This window comes from Myotis brandtii, unplaced genomic scaffold (assembly GCF_000412655.1).
Source record: "Myotis brandtii unplaced genomic scaffold, ASM41265v1 scaffold358, whole genome shotgun sequence".
NCBI classification, from domain to species: Eukaryota; Metazoa; Chordata; class Mammalia; order Chiroptera; family Vespertilionidae; genus Myotis; species Myotis brandtii.
In genome coordinates this window covers 2,067,004-2,089,544 of record NW_005363772.1, presented here as the reverse complement: position 1 = coordinate 2,089,544, position 22,541 = coordinate 2,067,004, and the positions used below count along the sequence as shown (strand labels likewise).

Here is a 22,541-nt window from a genome sequence, read left to right as displayed (position 1 = left end):
CCCGCTCCCTCCGCTCCCGCACCTCTCCTCCCCACCCCGCGCCCGGCTGGCCTCGGGCTGCCTTCTCCGCTGCACGGAGCATCTCGAGGACGAAGGAATAAACTTCTCCCCGAGCGCGGACCCGGCGGCTGGTGGCCCCTTGTCACCGTGGAAGCGGGGAGAGGAGTCGGGGGAGGTCACGTTCGGGAAGAGCCTAGGAAAGTGCTCGGAGACCACTGTTGGAGGTTATTGTGTTTGGGGAGAAAAAAAAATGCATCTGCAGCCGAGTTCCTGACGGCTCCCCTCCCCCAGGCCTGGCTGTGACATTGCCGTGGCCACAAAGGAGGAGGTAGGGATGGTGGTGGAAGAACAGGTGGCCCACACCCTGCAATGGACAGCCCGTGACTTCAGGAAAAACTTCATCCCAGGAGGTCTGCTCTGTTTTGCCTTGTCAAGTTTAATACACAACGCAGAACACCCGCAGAGCAGAAGCGGGGCTTTTCCCTTGTGTAGACAGTCGTAGCCGGCACCGTCCTCGAAGTTTAATTTACCGGCTCTTGTCCTTTCCCTTACCTCTTCGATGTTACCCGCGTCCTGGCAGATTTGACCCTCATCCCAAGAGGTAGTATCTTAAACAGCACTCAAAAAATTTTTGCCTTAAAACTGAGCTACAGGAGTTCATTGTAGCAATCTCCCAGCCCACTGCCTGGAATACCCTAAGGCAGGTGCATGCTAGTCCTAAATGAACCTTACATCTTAATGTCCATCAAAACAAGGGGTTAAAAACGGAGAGGTGTTTGCTCATTTTTACCCAATGTTACATTTGTAATGGAAACATTCATTTAAAAAGAAATTGTAAATGTGCAGAATCTGTTCCTAATAGTCATCTCAGAATCAACCATACGAGAGATGTCACTCTTAGGCCCCAAATGCTGACTCCAACAGAGACATCCAGTATGGTTGATAGTAGTGCTACTTGCTTTGAGACTAGCCATCCGCAGGCATACTTGGTTTTAAGAGGTAGTAGATGAGATGATAAATAAAAGTGATTTTTTCTTCCCTTGACTAGATCTTGTGCTCTGATCACATTTCCACCCCTTGCTAGCTAGCTTTTGTAGCTTTGGGTGAGGGGGCTCCTTCTGGCATGTGATCTTCGGTAAGCTTCCTTGGGAACCCAGTTTTCTCTTCTGGACTTGAATATTACTTGACTTTATAATCCAGTTAAAGGAGTCCCCCTTCCCCAGAAACAACCACTCATCAACAAGTAGACCAGAAAGTGTGTTTCAGGGTTCACAAGTTCTAATCCAGTCTCTGTCCACGGGATCTCCTAGGCTAGCAAACTGTTTTGGTGTAAGGGTCCCTTTATATTCTTAAAAGTTATTGGAGATCCCAACGTGTGGTATGTCAATATTTACCATCATAGAAACAAAAACGGAGACTTTTAAACAGTTCTTAATTCATTTAAAAATAGAAACAAGAAGCCCATTACTTGGTAACATAAATAGCTTTTTTTAACTAAAAATAATTTTTTCAAAACAAAAACAAAAGTTAGTGAGAAGGGGGGCATTGTTTAACACGTTTGCAAATCTTAATTATATGACGCTAGGAGACATCTGGATCCTCATACCTGCTTCTGCATTCAGATCACACATCTGGGAAACTTCACCGTACACTTGTGAAAGAACAAGAGTGGAAGGGGTAATTGACAATGTAGAATTTTTATGAAAATCGTTTTTAACCTCTTGGACCCTCTTCCCCCCCAAAGCCTTGGGAAGCCTAATGGGTTCCTGGACCACTTTTGGAGAGCTAGGCTATCCAAATTATTTTGCAGAGATACATTATGGTGTGATTCTCCTCACCTATTTGGAATAAAAAGTGGGAGCAAACAGAATGAGATACATGTTTGAAGTGGCTCCCACGGTGGCCCTAGACAAGAGCAAGTAAGGCTATGGTGGCAATGCGCAGGCCAGGGATCTGTAATATAACAGTCTCTGATAACAACAGTTGCCTAGCCTGTATGCTCTCTGTGAGAGGGCTCAGGAATACGGTAAGGAGGTGGTTAGTATATTATCATTTGGAAAACCATATTATCTTTTATTTTCCTGTGACTATTTGGTGGATAATTTTTGGCTTTCAGTAAACAGGGTGCTGTATGTATATAGTGTTTATATCTGCACATTCATTAATTTGGGACTACTTATAATAAATTGTGCATTTACTGCCATTCTTTCCATGGTTCCTTATTTGTAATAATATCATGTAGTTATTGAGGGAGAGAAGATAAAATTAAATTCATTTTATTTCAAAAAGTTTGAAACAACTGACTAAAAAATATTTTCTGTCTTGTACTGATAACCTTACAAATTGTCAATATTTATTGCAACTGTTGGGAGATGATGAGATGCAAAGAGTAAAAGTCATGTGGATTCCTGAGAACTATTCACTCACATCTTTTAAAAAATTTCTTACTAAAAGCAGTGCTTATTTTTATATTTTATATAATTATATTTTTTCTTGTGCAAAGTACTATTTTTCAGCACTAATATAGATTTATATGTTGTGATTGATGATTAAATCAACTGTGCTTAAAATTTCAAAATTCTCAAAGTTCTCTTAGTTTTTATACCATTATTTTTCCCAGCAGATATTTTACAGATTAAATTGTTCATCAATTATTGTCTTGCCCTAGTCGGTTTGACTCAGTGGATAGAGCGTCAGCCTTCAGATTGAAGGGTCCTGGGTTTGATTCCGGTCAAGGGCACATGCCCCAGCTTGCGGGCTCGATCCCCAGTAGCGGGTGTGCAGGAGGCAGCCGATCAATGATTCTCTCTCATCATTGATGTTTCTATCTTTCTCTCCGTCTCCCTTCCTCTCTGAAATCTATCAATCTATCTATCTATCTATATTATTTTAGTTCTCAATTTTATTTACTTAATTATTTTTAACTGATTTTTATATTCTCACTTTTTATTTTCTCACTATACAGTGAGTTTTATTTGACAATTCTTCCACCCCCTTCCACTCCCACCCCACTGTCTGATTCTTTCTAACTACTCAGGAGAACTATATGATGATTCTTTTTAAAAGTTTTCTGTAGCTCTTGGCTCCAACAAAGACACTCGGCATATCCACTTGTAACTCTTAGGGGCCATAGCCAACTAGGAGAGATAGCTGTCAACAGTTTTATGTGGGTGTGTCCACAGGGTATAGAGCATTGTGCTAGACACTTGTACTGAGTAAAGTCATGGCATGTTCCTTTGAGAGCCATTAACTGCTATAGAACAGCAGACTGGCTGTTTAGATAGAACAACCTGAATATATGATAAAAGAACTTTGTACTCTGAATGCATCTTTCTGAAATGTTGAATGGGCAAGTTTGTAAATATAGTGTGATTCATTACAATACACATCCGTACTCAACTGAAATTTTTATTGAATTTTGTGAGATATTTTGAAATAATTTTCCATATAAAGGTGAGTTTGTGTTAAAAGGTATTGATAGAGTGTTTGGCTTCTAGTAAACTCATTGTGACACTTGTTCTAATTTAGTTACATTTTCATTATTTTTATTATAAGGCCTGCTGAAAATGACTGAATATAAACTTGTGGTAGTTGGAGCTGGTGGCGTAGGCAAGAGTGCCTTGACGATACAGCTAATTCAGAATCACTTTGTGGATGAATATGATCCTACAATAGAGGTAAATCTTGTTTTAATATTATGCATATTGATTTGTGCAGGCCCATCCTTTGGGTGCAAAAAAAAGTTGCATTATAAGACAATTATACTGAAAATAATTTTATTAAGTTATCAGAAATGTATTTAGGCTTTAAAGCTTTATTCTGAAGTTATACGTAACCATAGATATGGAGAGCCCTTCTTCTCTTGGGTAATCTCAAGTTTCATGACATTCCTTCTGTGTTTGTATGTGTGCATTTCAGAGTTTTGTGAGAAAGTGAAATGTGAATATATAATTTACCTATACCTAACAGTCATTTAAAAAAAATGTGGCTATTATTTTTATGGGTCTTGTTTGTTTTTTTGATGTCACATATTAGATTTGAATTGTACTGGTGAAGTATAATCATTTGAAGGCTGGTTAAAAAATGTAATTAGTATCTCCCTGTTTCCTCTTCATATTGAAGTAGTGGAGAATCTACAGCTACCTGATGCATTTTTATAAGCTCATTCTTTGCATATATAGGTAACTGTATATCTCAGATATATATAAGGGTAACACAACCAATCCTTTGCTTTGCAGCGCTTTTTTAATTTACTCAAGGAAATGTTAGAATTTTTTTTATTACAAATTAATAATTTTCAGACTTTTTTATTTTAATGAAAAATCGCCAAACTAAAGGCCAACAACAAATGATAGAATAAAGGCCTGAAGGAGACCTTAAGAGGTCAGGTAGTATCAAGCAGATAAGGATCAATTTAATCCCAAAGTCCTGTAGGAGGGAATGGCACAACTGTCCTTGTTAACTCATTTCCAGAATTACTATATTTTATGCATAATCTGAAACTTCATGTTAAGTTTCACATCAGTGGAGATGGAAAGAAGCATACTGCCTCATCTTTGAAATAGACTTATACTGTTGGATTATTTCTTAGACTTCTTTACCCCGGGTAAAGCAATCCAACCTTCTAGCTTTTATTCTAGGTCTGATATACCAGTTGTTTAAATCAACTTTGAAAAGTTTACCAGAACTTTGCGTCCCAAGCTGTGTAATGTCTTTGACTGCACTGATGTAGATTCTGAGGGCTTTGGTGGCCTTGGGAAGATGTTTATGCAATTTAGAACTGAGGATTGATTAGGTAAGTTTTATAAGGAAATCTATATATATAAAAGCCTAATATGCAAAGTGTCCCCTCGGGAGTTCGACTGACCGGGAGTTTGATCACTTGCTATGATGTGTGCTGACCATGACCACCAGGGGGCGACCTGGACCGAAGGAAGGCCCTGGCCAGCAGCCAGCAGCCAGGGAAGGGAGGCCTCGGCTGGCAGCTGGCAGCCAGCAGCCACTAGGGACCCAACCTGTGCACGAATTTGTGCACTGGGCCTCTATATTAAATATTTTTGGTACTACAGGGGAAAAAATGAAGAAATAAATGTGTATTTGCAAAGATTTGGTTTGACAGAGAAGCAACTTCTATTTGGCTTCCACGTTTAAGAATTTGCAGTAAAAGGGAAGAACCCTACTGAAGTGAACCACCTAAATAACAGTCTCTGTATTTGCTCTCGATAACTCTGTTCAATGCTGTATGATGGTTCTGTTTTGTTTTCTTTTTGTCTTCAAGGAGGATTAAATAGTTAACTCATTTCTAAAGCCAAGGCTACTTGGCATACTTCACCATTTAAATCAGAAATGAAAGGAAGTTTTAAATAGAATTCAGGTTAAGCGTGGAACTGTTCCTGGGATTTTGGAAGATGGTTTTAGCAGAAGTAGCCTCATCTTCTCTGAAAATCTGAGGAATTTCATGACACTGTTTCCTACCAGAGGTCATGAATGCTATATGTATTATAATGTGATAAAATAGGTTAGGAAACCTTTTGGTCACAACTGTTAAAGTGCAATATAAATAGAATAGAACTAAATCTAAAAGTTCATCCGTTATTTTGGGGGAAAGTAGAAAATGTTTATAAACTCAAACCCATAACTCTGATTATGATTTCTGTCAAACCAGAAGACTTGACTCTGGGAACATTGATTACCTATGGACTTTGAAATTGAGGTTCCTCACTAGTTTAGCCACCTAGGAAAAGGTATACAGAAATTGTCTCTGAGGCAACTAACACACTCAGCGGTTCTCAACCTGTGGGTCGCGACCCCTTTGGCGGTCGAACGACCCTTTCACAGAGGTCGCCTAAGACCATTCCTGTATCTCAGATATTTACATTACGATTCATAACAGTAGCAACATTACAGTTATGAAGTAGCAACGAAAATAATTTTATGGTTGGGTCACAACATGAGGAACTGTATTTAAAGGGCCAGAAGGTTGAGAATCACTGCGATTCTTGGTGTATAGTTCAACTACAAGAAAGGCAAAAGAATTAATTAGTTTATTCTAATAAGCAATTAAGCAAAAATGCTAACTTGATGTTTTTGTAAGAAGTTTAAAAGGAGGATGGGGATATCACTACTGCTGTTAGGTTTTGATTGGTGAATAATGTAGGTCAGAGAAAATGAGAGAGGACATAGACTTTGCACATTTGTAATTCTCATCAGTTTTCCTGCATTAAAACAAATGGAAAGAAATTGCAAAAAAATTTTAAATTAAGTAATACCATATTTTCTAGTGGTTTAAAATTTGAAAAGATTTACATATGAGATAGATAAGGAAGGTGGTCATTGTTTCTTTTTATAGATAAAAATGGTCTCTGAGAGGTGGTAACTTGCCTAAAGATTCTTTCCTAGTATGGTGGCATTTTAAGTTTTCTGAGACCAAGTTAAATGGAATTTCCACTCTATCCATGTATAACTCTTTAAGCAAAGAAATAGTTATTATTGGAAGCTGATTCATATCAGTATACCAAAATTTGATCTTAAATACTATCTCATGGCACCTTAATGATACAGAATTAGATAGGAATGACACATTTGTGGAGCATGTTTATATTTGAGGCTATGCACATGATAATCACCTTCTATTCTGAAAGATTTTACCTTTATCTTTTATGAAGTCCATCAAAGAGTTGTAGAGATGATGAAATACCTCATTAGTGGAGCAAGATTACTAAAAACTCAAAGCAATCCCCTAAGCATAATACCAGGCTAGAAATAATGTATGTTTATAGTTTAGCGATCCCTTGCTATTATGAAAACATGTTCTCTAAGATGTATTTAGCAAGGGAAAATTTGATAGAAAAAGAAAAATTTTGTCTTAAAAATAAACAAGTAGTTATAGACATTGAAATCAGAATGATCAGTTGATCATTTAGCAAATATATATTACATGTATCTAATGGATATAGTATACTACTAAAAATAGATACAGAAAAAAGTATTTTTTCCAAGCTCTTAATTTCATTGACATCTGCATGCTTCTTTTAGTGTTACATACTTATAATTCTATAATTCAGTCCAAGTTTTATGCCCTTCTTTGATGAAATAGTTTCCTCCTCAGGAAGAATGGATTCATAATTGGATTGATTTGTGCTATCTTTAGTGCTCTGAGCTATAATCACCAAGATTTATCAGTTTCTGTTTTTTTTATACATAAACTTTATTTATGGAATTTATTTTACTAACTGAATAAGGTTTAAATTATAGAGAGAAAATTTGTAATACTAAATTGTATTGAAAAGTGGTGTTAAAAAGCATTATGTAAACTTGCAAGCTGTTCTTTTTCTGGCTTTTCTATGTATCGGTAGTCATCAATGAGGAGTGACTTTGCCTTTAGGGAAAATTTGGCAATATCTGGAGATGTTTTGTTGTCACAACTTGAGGGGGGAACTGCTGGCACCTATGGTGGGTAATGCACAGGACAGCCCCACAACAAATAATTAATTACCTGGCCCAAAATGTCAGTTGTGCTGAGGTTGAGATCCTATATGGATAGCCTTAAACATTCTTAAATTGTTAAACTCAAGTCCCTGAATAAGGTGTATGTTAGATTTTCTAACATTAGATTTAAGCTTTACCTTTTCTAAACCAGTAATACGTTATTTATTTACTTATATATACGTGTGTGTGTGTGTGTGTGTGTGTGTGTACGTGTGTACTCTAGCTTCCTATTAAAACATTCTGTTTTCAAAATAAGGTAATAGTTTTGTAAATGAAGTTCTCTTCAAGGCTGTGACCAGCTCTTCCCCCCCTTGTAAATGAGTGCCCTCTACTGGTCAATTTATTTGCTTTTATAATGAATAACAGTAAAATACCTCCTAAATTTGGAGATTTTTCCTATTTGTGTGTGTGGGTATGATCATTTTATGAGTATATTTTATTTAAAAGTTTTATTTATTTGCTTAAAAATCTAAAGTATCATAATTTACTCTCTGCTAATTAAGATTACTCTGTGGACTAGTTTAGCCTGACTAAGTATGTGGGTGAATGTTTTTGACTAAGAAAGGAAATGTAGCCTAGTAAGAGGGGAGGTTATTTTGCTTGAGAGAATAAAAAGTGACACAGTGGCTCTGAATTTCTTTACATGCATGCAGGAGTGATGTGTTAATTGGGTGTGAGGAAGGGTCTATTCCAGCCGTGGGCAACTACGGCCTGCGGGCCGGATTCGGCCCGTTTGAAATGAATAAAACAAAAAAAAAAAGACCGTACCCTTTTATGTAATGATGTTTACTTTGAATTTATATTAGTTCACACAAACACTCCATCCATGCTTTTGTTCCGGCCCTCCAGTCCAGTTTAAGAACCCATTGTGGCCCTGAGTCAAAAAGTTTGCCCACCCCTGGTCTATTCACAAGTGGCAAATTGTGGAAGTTCATATTTTGTAGATTTTTATAGGATTGTAGAATAGTTGTGATCACCTGAATTTTAGAACAAACACAAAATTCAGGTTCTGTATTTAGGTCAATTTAAGAATAAGTGTTTACTTAATAATAACTATTTATTAGACCTAAATGTTAAAAATTATTGGACATGTGTTATTCTTATTTGAGTTTTTATAAATACAAAGCTTTAAAGAAATACAAATGAAAGTTGATAATGGCAGTAAGTGAAAGGAAAAAAATGTTAATGGGTTAGCATCTCTTAGGAGGATTCTGGTTTAAATAATGCAATCAATTCCTTAAATTCCGTAAATATTTATCAGTGCCCACTTTGTACCATACAGTCTTCCTAGGGGCCGGAGACACATAAAGGAGCAAAGGGACCAAATCACTGCCTTCATAGGACTTATTAGTCTTAGATGTATTTTGAAGAGCAATGTTTCTAGACAGTGATTCTACTTACATATAACTTAATTTAGAGGCTTTATGCTTTAGGAGAGCAGTAGATTTCTTTTAGCTCTTAACGATATTATTTATTATAGTTTCTAGGTTTATGGAACAGTTATAATATTGTGATCTTAAATTAGAGAGAGCCCTAGCCTGTTTGGCTCAGTGGTTAGAGTGTCAGCCTACAGACTGAAGGGTCGTGGGTTTGATTTTGGTCAAAGGCATGCACGTACCTTCGTTGTAGGCTCCATCCCTGGCCCAGGTTGGGGTGCATCCAGGAGGCAACCATTGATGTGTCCCTCACATCGATGTTTCTCTCTCCTCCTCCCTTCCACTCTCTCTCAAAATCAATGGGATAAATATTCTCCGGTAAGGATTAACAAAAACTTGTAGATATGGGTAACAAAAATAAAATATTTGAGAGGATTAAATAGGGACATAGTGCTTATCTTACATAATTTTTCAACTTTTTATTTTGAAAACTTTCCAATTTATGGAAAAGTAGTAAAAAGTTAGTATAATGAATACCAGTTACTCTTAAAATAGACATACTTGCTTTATATATGTGTGTGTATGGCTACTTTCACACTACAGTGTGAGTTGAGTAGTTTCACCAGAGACCAATTACCATCTGGCCTTTTATAGAAAAAGTTTGTCAACCCTATTCTAACAAGAAGAGCATTCCCTTATATAATCACAATGCAGTGGCGAAATTTAGGAGATTCAACATTGATACAAAAAAATTTATCTCATATATAGCCCATAATCTAATTTTGTCAGTTCCCAGAATGTTCTTTTTTAACAATTCCTTTACTTTTTTCTGATCTAGGATAAAAAAATTAGTTGTCATGTCTCAAAATCTCTTAATCTAGGACAGTTTCTCAGCTTTTCTTAGTCATTCACGACAATGGTACTTTTTAAAGAATTCAAACCAGTTGTTTTGTCTGATTTTTCCCTCATGATCAGATTCGGTTTAAACAGGTTTGGCTGGAGGATACTACATGATGTTATGCCCTCCTCTGTGCATCAAATCAGTAGGCACAAGTTTGTCCCATTATTGATGATGTTAACATGATTATTAGGTTAAGGTCATGTCTGTTTCTCTCTGTAAAGCTATCTTTGCTTCCTTTATAATTGATAATGTACTCTGTGGGGAGACACTTTGAGAATATAAATATCCTGTTCTCCAACATATTTGCACCCAGTGAGATGTAGCATACACTGATAATTCTCACCAGAATAAATTACTACCATAGTGAATGTAAAACGGTAGTTAATTTTCTGACTCTGTCATTACTTCTACATTTATTGGTTAACATCTACCATCAATAACGGCTCTCTATTTTCTTGTCACTCTCCTTTTTCATTTGTTTGGTTTGTCATATTTGTACTAGTATGAACTCATGTATTACTTTTTTATTCAATGTGTTAAAGTCTAATACTATATTTATAGTGATTCTCAAATTTGGTTTTTATATAACCAGTGGAATCCCTTTCAAACTGGCCTCTGTATCCTTTTGGCATGTTTCCATCAGTTTTTGAGCTCTTCCTTACTCTGTCACAGTGTGTTCCAGGTTCACCTTGTTCTTTCCATGGCCGCACCCTGGATTCAGTCACTGTCCAAAGAACCTGAATTCCTTTTAGTGGGGAATTATATTTAAAAAAACCTGGATGTTAGGTACATTTATTGCAATTGAGGAGTCACTGCTTTTAGACCTCTCCCAATGGACAGAGCTAAGAAATATCTTGTATTTAAAAATCATGAGTTCATTCTTCCTCACCTCCTTCCATATTTTCATTCTACCTTGTGTAAATTTTAATGTTAAACGTTAGACATGTCGATATGAAAATGATAATGTTGGTCCTAAATTCTTTTCTTGGAGTATTATGTAAATAACACAAATTGAGTGAATTAACATTAAGTTAGCTTCTTTATTTGTATAACTAGAGGTCTGGTGCACGGATTCGTGCACCAGTAGGGTCCCTTGGCCTGGCCTGCGGGGATCAGTGGACCTCCGCGCCGCTGCAGCCTGGCCTTACCTGCCCGTTATCTGCGTTGATCCCGCACAGCACGAAGTAGTGTGGGAAGCGGTAGGTGGCCGGGGAGGAGCCTGAGCCCGCGCTGGGCACTGTGCCGCTCCCACTCACCCTGGCCCTGCTGTGCCCAGTAGGCTTGCTGCTGCTCCACTGAGGTCTCTGCGCCTGTCCTAGTGCTATACCAGTGTACCCATGACCACGTCATCGCAGCCTCACAGAGAAGCGGCCGCGGGCTCGCACCCAGTCAGTCTCGATGGCGGGACTGGGAGCCATGAGCTCGGTGCCTGTTGATCAGCTGAGCAGTGCTCCCACCGTGGGAGCGCAATGACCACCAGGAGGCAGCTCCTGTGTTGAGTGTCTGCCCCCTGGTGGTCAGTGTGCATCATAGCTACTGGTTGAGCGGTTGTTTAGGCTTTTATATATATATATACACTAGAGGCCCAGTGCACGAAATTTGTGCACGTGGTGGAGGGGGTGTCCCTCAGCCCGGCCTGCACCCTCTCCAATCAAGACCCTTCAGGGGATGTCTGACTGCCGGTTTAGGCCTGATCTCTGCGTCGGATATCCCTCTCGCAATCCAGGACCACTGGCTCCTAACTGCTCACCTGCCTGCCTGCCTGATTGCCCCTAACCCCTCTGCCTGCCTGCCTGATCTCCCCTAACCGCCTCTGCCTGCTGGCTTGATCATCCCTAACTGCCCTCTCCTGCTGGCCTGGTCACCCCTAACTGCCCTCCCCTGCTGGCCTGGTCACCCCTAACAGCCTCTGCCTCGGCCCCCCGCCACCGTGGCCTTGGCTGGAAGGACGTCCAGATGGATGTCTGGAAGACATCTGGTCTAATTAGCATATTACCCTTATTATACTAATAAGTATAGATAGATTGGGATTAAATATTTTTCTCCATTGAGGAAAGTAAGGATCCTTTAATTTTCAAAATATTCTTAAACCATTTAGGAAAATATTTAGGAAAAGATTGAGCTATTTGACTACATAAAAAATTAAGACATCTTTAACAAAAATACAAGACAAATGGAAGTCTGTGAAAACTATTTGCATCATATATCAACCAGGAAGCTCTATTATATAACTTTTAGAAAAAAGCAAACATCAAAAGGGAAAAGGGGAGGGTAAGGATATAAATAGCCAACCTATCCACCAAAAATAAAGAAATAAATGACATATAACATAAAAAGATGTCATTAATGTAGAAATCAAGTTCAAACAAATAACATTTTTACTTTTATATTGGCTAAGATTAAAATGATAACAGTGCTAGGAAGGGTATGGAGAAGTGTGTACTATTTATGCTATAAGTGGGAGTATGTAATCTTACAACTTTCTGGAGGTGTTTGGCAGTATGTATTAAAATGTAAGCTGCATGTCCTTTGACCACTTCTAGGTCAATTCCAATTCTAGGAATTTATTGCAAGGATTCAATCAGTTGGATAAGTGTTTAAGATGAATACACAGGGATGCTTATTGCGGTATTTATGATTTTTAAAAGTGGAAATAATCGACATATCTACCAGGGAATGGATGAAGTAATTTATGGCTTATCTATACAAATTATATTATATATAGTTGTTGAAAAGCATTTGATAGATCTACGTGTACTGATGTTGAAAAATGTCTATTACATAAGTTACACTTCATAATGATAGCACATCATGTAGAGTATGATTCCATTTATCTAAAACAATGAATATGAACATAAAGTATTATAGGACATATGTCAAACTTTCATTTTTTGTGGTATTTGGTTTTTAAAAATGAACATTTACTGTTTGAAAGATAAAAGTAAATATTCACTTTTGTGGGAGAAAAGTCCCTCATGTATTAGATACAATTAGATTATTTCATATTTACTGTTTTCCTCCCTTTTAAAGCCTCAACAAATTGGTAATGGTGATGTATCTTGGGTAAAGAAATTAGTATCAGGCCAATTAAAGAATAACATAGATATATAATACAAAACATGAAAAGTCTGTTGGCATCTGTAATTATTAGGATTTGATCCATGATTTGTATAGGCCTCACATTCTGATGTTGGCACCAAGTAACAGTTTATGGGACAATACCACATGACTTCAACAGGTGACAGATGTGTGCTTATAATATCTTTTTTTTTTTAATCTCTTGTGCATATTTTCCTTGAATTGAGATTTTTGGACCAGTTTTATCTCTGGGCAGTGGTACAAATTCTGTTCTCTCTAATCTTAAACTAAGATTCAACATTCTCATTATTTCAAGCATTTGTCATTGTAAAGATGTCTTTTTTCTTTATCTTTTTAATAAATGTCAATAAAAAATTGTGTCATGATAACGAGCTGTTTTAGCACCTTGCACCCTAGTCAAAACAGAAATCCTCATGACCCTCAGAGACTTAGTTTTCCTTCCCTGGAACTTGTCCTTCTCCATTATATTTACTTTGAAATACAGTGATTGGTTTTGCAAAATATATTCCAAGTATAAATGTCCAGTGATCTTATAAGGTCAGGATACTATGGTTGTTTTATACATATAGTTAGTTCCTAGTAGCCAGTGGTCTGCCCCCTACCTTTTTGGCTTATAATAACATTTGCAATGTGTAATATATAAAATAATAGTTAAGTTTTATAGTACTTGTCATTTTATGAGGGGATTTTCATGTTATGAAATTCTAATCTGTATTCAGAGTCATGTGTGTTATTTACCCACTTTTACAACTGAAGGGATAGTGGTTAAGAGTAGATGAGAGATAAGTAGTTTGCCCACGCTCATACCACAAGTGAAGTTCGGTGACTGCCCATAGATTGAAGATTCAGGAGTATATCTCTAGCCTAGACTTCTGTCCTGAGCATCAGACCTATATATCAAGCTGCCTACAGCTCATAGCCACCAGAACAATCCACAAACATGGGGAATTCAACATGCTCCAAACTGACTCCTCTTTTCCTCTACTCTTCCTTTTGTTTCCATCCCTAATCAGTTAGCTCTGCCATTTAAAAAAATTGAGATATAATGCACATAGCATAAAATTCATCCTTTTAAAGTATACAGTTGAATGGTTTTTAGTATATTCACAAAGTAATGCAACCATCACTACTATGTAATTCCGTAACATTTTCATCCATAACATTTCTTCTTTCAGAAAGAAGCCCCATAACCCCACTCTGTCCTACCAGCCCCGGCAACAACTAATCTACTTCCTGTCTCTGTGGATTTACCTATTCTGAACATTTCATGTAATTGGAATCATACAATATGTGGTCCTTTTGTCTGGCTTTTTTAAAATGTAGGATAATGTTTTCATCTTTGCTGTCATCACATACTTCGTTCCTTTTATGGCTGAATAATATTTGGTTGTGTGGATATATCATATTTTGTTTATCCATCAGCTGATGGACATTTGGATTGTTTCCTCTTCTGGTCTATTTTGAATAGTGCTACTGTAAACATTCATGTACAAGCTTTTGTGTGAATGTATTTTCAGTTTTCTTGGGTATACCTAGAAGTGGAATTGCTGGGTCATATGGTAGCTTTATTTTTAACTTTTTGAGATGTCAGACTATTTTGCACAGTGGCTGCACCATTTATATTCCCACCAGCAGTGTGAAGTTCTGCCAATTTTACCCATTAAATATTTCTCAAAACTATTTATTTATTTATTTGTTTGTTTATTTATTTATTTATTTATTTATTATATGTACCTATTATTGATTTCAAAGAGGAAGGGAGAGGAGAGAGAGAGAAACATCAATGATGAGAGAGAATAATTGATTGGCTGCGTTCTTCATGCCCCTCACTGGGGATTGAGCCCACAACCTGGGGCATGTCCAGGAATTGAACCGTGACTTCCTGGTTCATAGGCCCATGCTCAACCCCTGAGTCACACCAGTTGGGCATCTCAAAACTATTTAATCTTCACCTATATAACTGTTGCTGCCTTAGGTCCGATTCTACCATTTCTTATAATAGTTTCCTAACTCATCTCCCAGCCGCCAATCTGGCCCTTTTCTATAATTTTCCATAATATTAATGCTGACAGTGAACCTGGTATATCTGATCCTCCCCTCCTACTTAAAAACCGTTTATTTCATTGATTTAGTCTAAGATGAAGTTTAAAACTTAATATGGCATTCAAGACCTTCCATAAGTTGGCCTCTGTGTGATTGTCCAGTTTTCTCTTCATCTGTGTACCTGTAATCCCTCCAAGCTAAAGTTGTATTGAACTTCTTGTGCCATGTATTCAACATACTGTTTCATGTTTTTGTGCATTCTCTTTGTTCCTTCCTGCCTGAAGTGGCCCTCCCCTCCCCTGTCTTTCTTAATTCATACAAGCAAAGATGATCTCGCCTTCCTGTGTGTCACCGTTGCACTTTGCCCTGCATATAGTATTGCAATATTGCATTGTATTTTAGTTATCTGTTTACATTCATATCTTTTCCACAGGCCTAGCTCCTTGCGGTCAGAGACTTTGTACTGTCTGGCACAGTATATGACACTTAAAAGACTTTTAGTAATTGTTCTATGATGTGAGGGAGAAAGTAGGTTGGTGGGGATGAATTAATAAACCTGTGTTTATATATCTCAAATTTTTTGCTTCTTCCCTATTATAATTCAAACCAGGCTATTGTACATGTTTCTGTGAGAAATTAGCTGTCTATGACAACCTTTGGTGACTTATAATCAATAGTGTGGAACATATTCTATGATGGATTCAAATATCTTTTAGAAGTTACACTTGAACATTAGAGAGTAAAGGTTTCTCATTTTTTCCTATAGGTGTTAAGAATACATGAAAAGTATTCCAATGCTTGACGCATTGAGAAAATATTATAAACATTTCAAGAGTAAATCCCCAAATATTACTTTAGCTGATATTTCCAACAGTCCTGTTCATATTTACAAGAGCATGAGGATGGAGATTAAATCGGATAATACTTGTAATATGTTTATCACAGTTTTGACATACAAGTAAGGGCTCAGTAAATGTTATAATTATTATTAACTAGTAGCCCGATGCACGAAATTCGTGCACGGGGGTGGGGAGATGAGGGGCGGGGCCAGACCCCTCAGCCCGACCTGCACCCTCTGTCATGTTCCGGGACCCCGGCCGCTCCGGGCCTAGGCACAGGCCTACAGGCTTGGGGCGGCCTGGCTCCCGAGGCCCCATTTTATCAAGAGAACAAAGTCGGCATTAGTTACAGCCCTCACCGAACCCAGTACAGTGCATCTGTGTGTACAACTGCCTCATTCATGTGCCTGCTTCGCCCTACTGAATTACTAACATCTTGAGGACATAGCTCTGTCTTATCCTGCTTCACCTTCAGTGCCTGGCCTGGTGCCAGGGATCTGAGAGGGTTTGCTGAGTGAGTGAGTGAATAATGAGTAAGTGAATGAGTGAATGAATGAGCGAGTAAGTGAATGAGCAAGCAGCTACGGGGCGGGAATTTCTGCCCCGTTGCCATGGTGAAATGGCAGAAGTTTCTGCCCCGCTCCCAGCAGTGGCCCGGCTCCCCTCTCCCGGCTGCTTATTTCCCGCCCTGCTCCCAGCGGCCCGGAACCCCTCTCCTGGCTGCTTAGTTCCCGCCCTGCTCTTGGCAACCCAGGCCCCCAGCCACTCCTTCAGCAGAAGCCAGGGCAGGCGGAAAGCTTGGCTTTCTCCATCGCGGGGGCAACCAAGCCTCCTGCTTGCTCCAGCTCCCAGACTGCTGGCCGCCATCTTGGTTGGGTTTATCTGCATATAGTCGCTCTGATTGGCTGGTGGGTGTGGCTTGGGGCGTAGCGAAGGTATGGTCAATTTGCATGTTTGTCTTTTATTAGATAGGATAATAATAGGGTTACCTTTAGTAAAAGTTATTAACTTCTTTTAGGGGTTTTTGTTTACTATAGTATGTCTTCCCATGTCAGGGTTACTGCCTGAATTAGAAAACTAAGTTGACAATGTTAAAAGATAACATACTGAGTAACTGGTTATTAATTATAATAGAAAAATGGCAAAACAATGTCCTGGTCAATGAATTTAATCTCAGTTTGAGTCATTTAGTCTTAACTTTCAAATTCCTCTAATGGAGCTACAGATAAGTTTCTATACATAAAACAACACTTGAAGGCATGTTAGTAAACTGGTACAAGTCGTAGCAAAAACAATGAAAATTTTAAGTGGGCAAAGGACATAGAAGATGGGAATAAATATTAAAATAAAACTATACAATATTATTAGTCCTCAAAGAAATGAATATTAAAACAATAAGAATTATCCGCCCTGCTCTGTGCATGACAGGGGGCGGCGCCCCAACTCCCCAATTGGCCCTGCTCTGAGCCCGACCAGGGGCTGCACCTAGGGATTGGGCGTGCCCTCTGCCACCCGGGAGCAGGCCTAAGCCAGCAGGTCGTTATCTCCCGAGGGGTCCCAGACTGCGAGAGGGCACAGGCCAGGCTGGGGGACCCCCCTCCCCCCGCCCCCCAAGTGCACAAATTTTTGTGCACCGGGCCTCTAGTTAATTATAATAGAAAAATGGCAAAACAATGTCCTGGTCAATGAATTTAATCTCAGTTTGAGTCATTTAGTCTTAACTTTCAAATTCCTCTAATGGAGCTACAGATAAGTTTCTATACATAAAACAACACTTGAAGGCATGTTAGTAAACTGGTACAAGTCGTAGCAAAAACAATGAAAATTTTAAGTGGGCAAAGGACATAGAAGATGGGAATAAATATTAAAATAAAACTATACAATATTATTAGTCCTCAAAGAAATGAATATTAAAACAATAAGAATTTTCAGCATGACAGGAGTTTAAAGAAAAATAAAAATATAAAACCCATGTTGTGAGTGGTGATTAAATGGGTACACTCTTAATGCTGTATGAAAAAGTAATATAATGAACATGTATGTGCCAACCAGATTTTTCATATCGTAGCATTCTGCCACTTTTGGTTTAGATCCTTTTTCTTTTTTAAGATGTAAAACTTAATACAATTGAAGGCCCCTGCAAGTGTTTTTAAATCTCTGTATGTATTGTTTGGTTTATATTTTTACATTAAAGGTTTTATATTATCTAAAACTTGATTGACTACATTCACTAAAATACTCAATATATTATAATTTAAAAATTTATAACTTAATTTTTAAATACAATTTAAACTATTAAACTTGTATTTTGATAAGACAGTTTTATAGTGTCTGCACTTATTTACATTGAATGGATTCATTTATTAACGGACAGTTCTAATTATTTGCTATTTTCAAAACTTACACATAGAGTATATAATGGTAAGCATAACAGATGTGAGCTCAACCATCATGGAGTTTAAAACCTAGTAGGGGATACAGACTTAAACAATTACACAAGTAAGTACATAGTTACAGATCATAATACATGATATGAAGGAAATATAGAGGTGCTAAGTTAAGAGAATGCTAAGTCCTTTGGATTTTATTTTGGAGAATGAAAGGATACTATTCAAGGACTTTAAGCAAGTGAGTGACATTTAAAGTGAGTGACATTTAAAAAATAATTACTAGCTGCTGTGTGAAGAATGTATCATTTAAGAGTAACCACAGGGATCCCTGCTAGGAAGCAGTTGCAGGAGATTGCATAAGACAAAATGGTATTACGGACTAGGGTACTGGTGCTGGTGGGTGCTTGGATTTAGAGTGTATTTTGAACATAGATCAGTGGTGTAAGATTGTAGGTTGGTGTTAAATACCTATGTAATTTTTCTTTGTAAGATATTTTAGGATGCCTGCCATGTTAAGTGTATTTCTATTGTAACTATCATTTCAAAGGAAATAAATCATATTTCCTTAGCATAATTTACCAAAAGTGGCATTACTGTGTCAAATGCTATGAGCATTTGTGTGGTTCTTGATAACTACTGGAATTGCTTTCCAAAAGGATTGTGCCTGTTTATTGTATCACTATAAATGTTTAAGTTCTATCTATGATTAGCTTCTGCCAGTATAGTATATTTCATTTAGAAAAGGTTTTGTTTTTAGTACTTACATAAGCATAACAATAGTACTGTAACTGAGAGCGAGAGAAAATATATGGAATAACTTTCTTGCATTTAATATTTTATTATGTTGCGTTAAAGTGACTTTATTTTATCCTAGTTTCCAAAGGATGTTAGTAATCTGTGTACCTGATCTAAAAGTTTATTTGTATTTGAATGGCTGGACATAATACTAATCAAGAATGTTAGGTTTTGATCCTTTTCTTGCTCTATTCCTAACTAGTTTCTTTTTAGAATCTGTGGTTTTTAAAATTGGTTGGACTTGAGTAACCTGTACTTTCTCAGGGAGATGGTTTATATTTTAAGTATAAAAGGAATAAATAATATGTATTGAGAATACTCCATACTTGTGAAAAGGCATTTTATTAGCATGGAGCAGGATTGGCAAACTTTTCTATAAAGAGCCATATGGGTCTGTCACATAATCTTTGTTTTATTTTTAAATAACCATTTAAAAACGTAAAAACTATTCTTAGTTCATGGGCCAGACATAAACAGGTGGGCAGGATTTAGCCTGTGAGCAATAGTTTGCTGAACTCTTATTTAGACTCTAGTCTTGGGAAAGACCTTACACTGATGATTAAACTTTTTTCTACTTCCATATACTTCTTCCTAATGTCTAACCCAGGGATGGGCAAACTTTTTGACTCGAGGGCCACAATGGGTTCTTAAACTGGACGGAGGGCCGGAACAAAAGCATGGATGGAGTGTTTGTGTGAACTAATATAAATTCAAAGTAAACATCATTACCTAAAAGGGTACGGTCTTTTTTTTTTTTTAGTTTTATTCATTTCAAACGGGCCGTAGTTTGCCCACGGCTGGTGAAGTTGGAACAGAATCTTTAGTATTTATATACTGTTTTTGTTGTGCTTGTTTTCTGCTTTGTTATTAAACCTGTCAGTTCTTTATTTCAGATCATGCTATGCCTTTTAACATCTTTGTTCTTAAGTTTTTACCAAGTGGCACTACCTTTTTATATAGCTCAGTGACTACTTAAAAATTAACCTTGGAAATAATGAAGTTTTAACCTTCAACTATTATTTTTAATCAGATTCTACTCATTGTTTTTATGTAGGTTGTAGATTACTTTTTTCAATAACTGAATATGACACAGAATTTAGCTGTTAATTATTTTAGGTTTTAGAAGGGAAAGGTCATAGGAATGAGATAGATGGGTGAATAGGGAGGGGCTGCTTTCCCAGTCCTTTCGATGGAATATTCATCATGGAAATGTGTTATGAAATACATAAAGAAACTACAAATATGCCACATTAAATACTTTTGAAACACAAAGTATTTGAACATTTTGTAAATGGGATTTTATTGAACTACATTTTGGAGGCATTATATATGTGGGCAGATGGTGAGTAATCTCCCAGCCACACCTTAGGTCTAGACTTGTGTGGCTCCAGTCTTTTAATTTTATTGTTGGTAAAACATTTTATATTTAAAGACTAAGGAAACTATCAGCTCTAAGGTTAACTTAGGTTATTATTGGTAAGTGAAGAACGTGAGGTGACAGCAACAGGTAAGGAAATCTTTTTGATCTCTAGCCATACCTGGGTAATGAATGGGTTGATTCTAAGACTCTGTACTTTGCTCTCAATTCCTGCTCTTTATTATACTTCAAAAACACTGGTTTTTAACATATTATGGGAGTTCTTTCAAGTAGTTAATTAAGGGAGTAGGTGAAAATAATAAAATGTCAACCAAATGTTTGAATTTTTAGTAAAGAGCTTCCTGCTTAGAAAATAAATATCCATCCTTTTTTTCTGACTGGTGAAATAATTTTTATTATAGACAGTATGGAAAATGCAGTTTACTTTAAAAGATAAGCATTAGATCATAGTCTAACATGGTAGTCTTTCACACTTTTAAAAATGAAAAGCCACAAAAGGAATACATTTAATAGCATCGAGTACAAAAAAAGATAACAGCCTTTATTAACATTTTTATGTAATACCATAAGTTTTTAAATATATGTATGGGTACAGCTATACTGATATATACATATATTTTATTGGGATCATGTTACATATGCAGGGTGGGCAAAAGTAGGTTTACAGTTCATATGGAAAATGATACAAAAATAAATAATTCCAGAATAAACTTGCACACTGACAACTGTAAACCTACTTTTGCCCATCCCTGAGATATATATCTGTATTCTGTGAACATTTAAAAAATATTTTATCAAAAACTTGACCGTTAATGACCATTCTCTTTTTTAATGATGGAATTGTCTATAAAGTAATTCATCAAATAAAGACACTTTAGTGCTAAGCCCTCATGTAGAACAATGAGAAACAGTGCCCTTGATGTATACTTCATACCTATCATCAGCCTGCCTCTTATTCCATGACTTCACATTGCACCATTCCGTTTTCCTTATTTATTTATTTTTTTAGGCTTATTTTGGCAGAGAGTGTGTGAAATCCTTTAGGCATGAGTATAAATCAAAAGTCAAAGAAAATCAGATTTTCATTTTAAGATTCTGTTGATGTTACCCACCCCCTTTCCTTACTCAATCTTAGCGTTGCCTAGGTTTTTTAAGATATCCATCTATTCTCCCCCACAGAATTTGCCGATAGAAGTTGTATTCGTTAGAGTTATCATAATATCCACCTGGCTGTGAGATATTGTTCCCAGGATTTCAGAAATGGATAAGGGCATTAAATCCTCAGTGTAGACCATTTTCTTTGTATTCCTTTGACTATAAGTAAAATAGATGCATGACATTTATTTGTAAGCTGATTGATTTTTTTTTCTTGCCATCTAAACCATCCTGAATAACAGAGTTGGTAGAGCTATCCCATTTTTGTAAAAACTATTTTTTATAAGAATTTGGGTCTTTTTATTACTAATATGTGCACTTCCATTGTTGAATCTCTTTGTAACAGCCTTTTAAAAATTGTGGTAATATATATAACATAAGATTTACTATTGCAGCCATTTTTAAGTGTACAATCCAGTGACATGAAGTAAATTCACAGTGTGGGCAGCCATTAATTCTGTTTTCATTATCCCAAACTAAAACTCTGTATCTACTGGACAATAACTCTCTAACCCAGGGGTGGGCAAACTTTTTGACTCGAGGACCACAATGGGTTCTTAAACTGGACCGGAGGGCCGGAACAAAAGCATGGATGGAGTGTTTGTGTGAACTAATATAAATTCAAAGTAAACATCATTACATAAAAGGGTACGGTCTTTTTTTTTTTTTTAGTTTTATTCATTTCAAACGGGCCGGCCCGCGGGCCGTAGTTTGCCCACGGCTGCTCTAACCCCTCCTGCCCCAGCCTCAGGTGACCTCTATTCTACTTTTTGTCTCTGTGACTTGACTTATTTTAGGTACCTCATGTAAGTGAAATAATAGTTATTTGTCTTTTTGTGTCTAGCTTATTTCACTTAGCCTACTGTTTTCAAGGTTCAGCCATGTTGTACCATATATCAGAATTTTCATTTTTATGACTGAGTATTATTTTATTGTATTTATATATCACATTTTGTTTATCTACTCATCCTATATAATAAAAGCCTAATATGCTAAGTGTCCAGTCATCCGGTGACTGATAGACTGTTAAGCCAATCAAAGTGTAATATGCTAATGATATGCTAAGGCTGCTCAACC

General features: G+C 37.1%; 1 protein-coding gene across 4 annotated transcripts in view; it reads left to right on the top strand.

Annotated features, from left to right (window-relative positions):
- Positions 1–337: 337 nt before the first annotated feature.
- The window catches only part of KRAS (Kirsten rat sarcoma viral oncogene homolog), a 41,054-nt gene continuing 18,850 nt past the window's right edge, over positions 338–22,541 (top strand). For 2 of the 4 annotated variants that reach the window (XM_014544256.1, XM_014544259.1), the window contains exon 1: positions 3,556–3,677. In XM_014544256.1, the coding sequence (XP_014399742.1) occupies positions 3,567–3,677 (111 nt within the window). In that variant the 5' untranslated portion in view covers positions 3,556–3,566. Of the gene's footprint in view, positions 411–581; positions 602–1,585; positions 1,678–3,555; positions 3,678–22,541 lie in introns of those variants that run through there. The other 2 variants (XM_014544257.1, XM_014544258.1) reach the window with 2 other exon arrangements.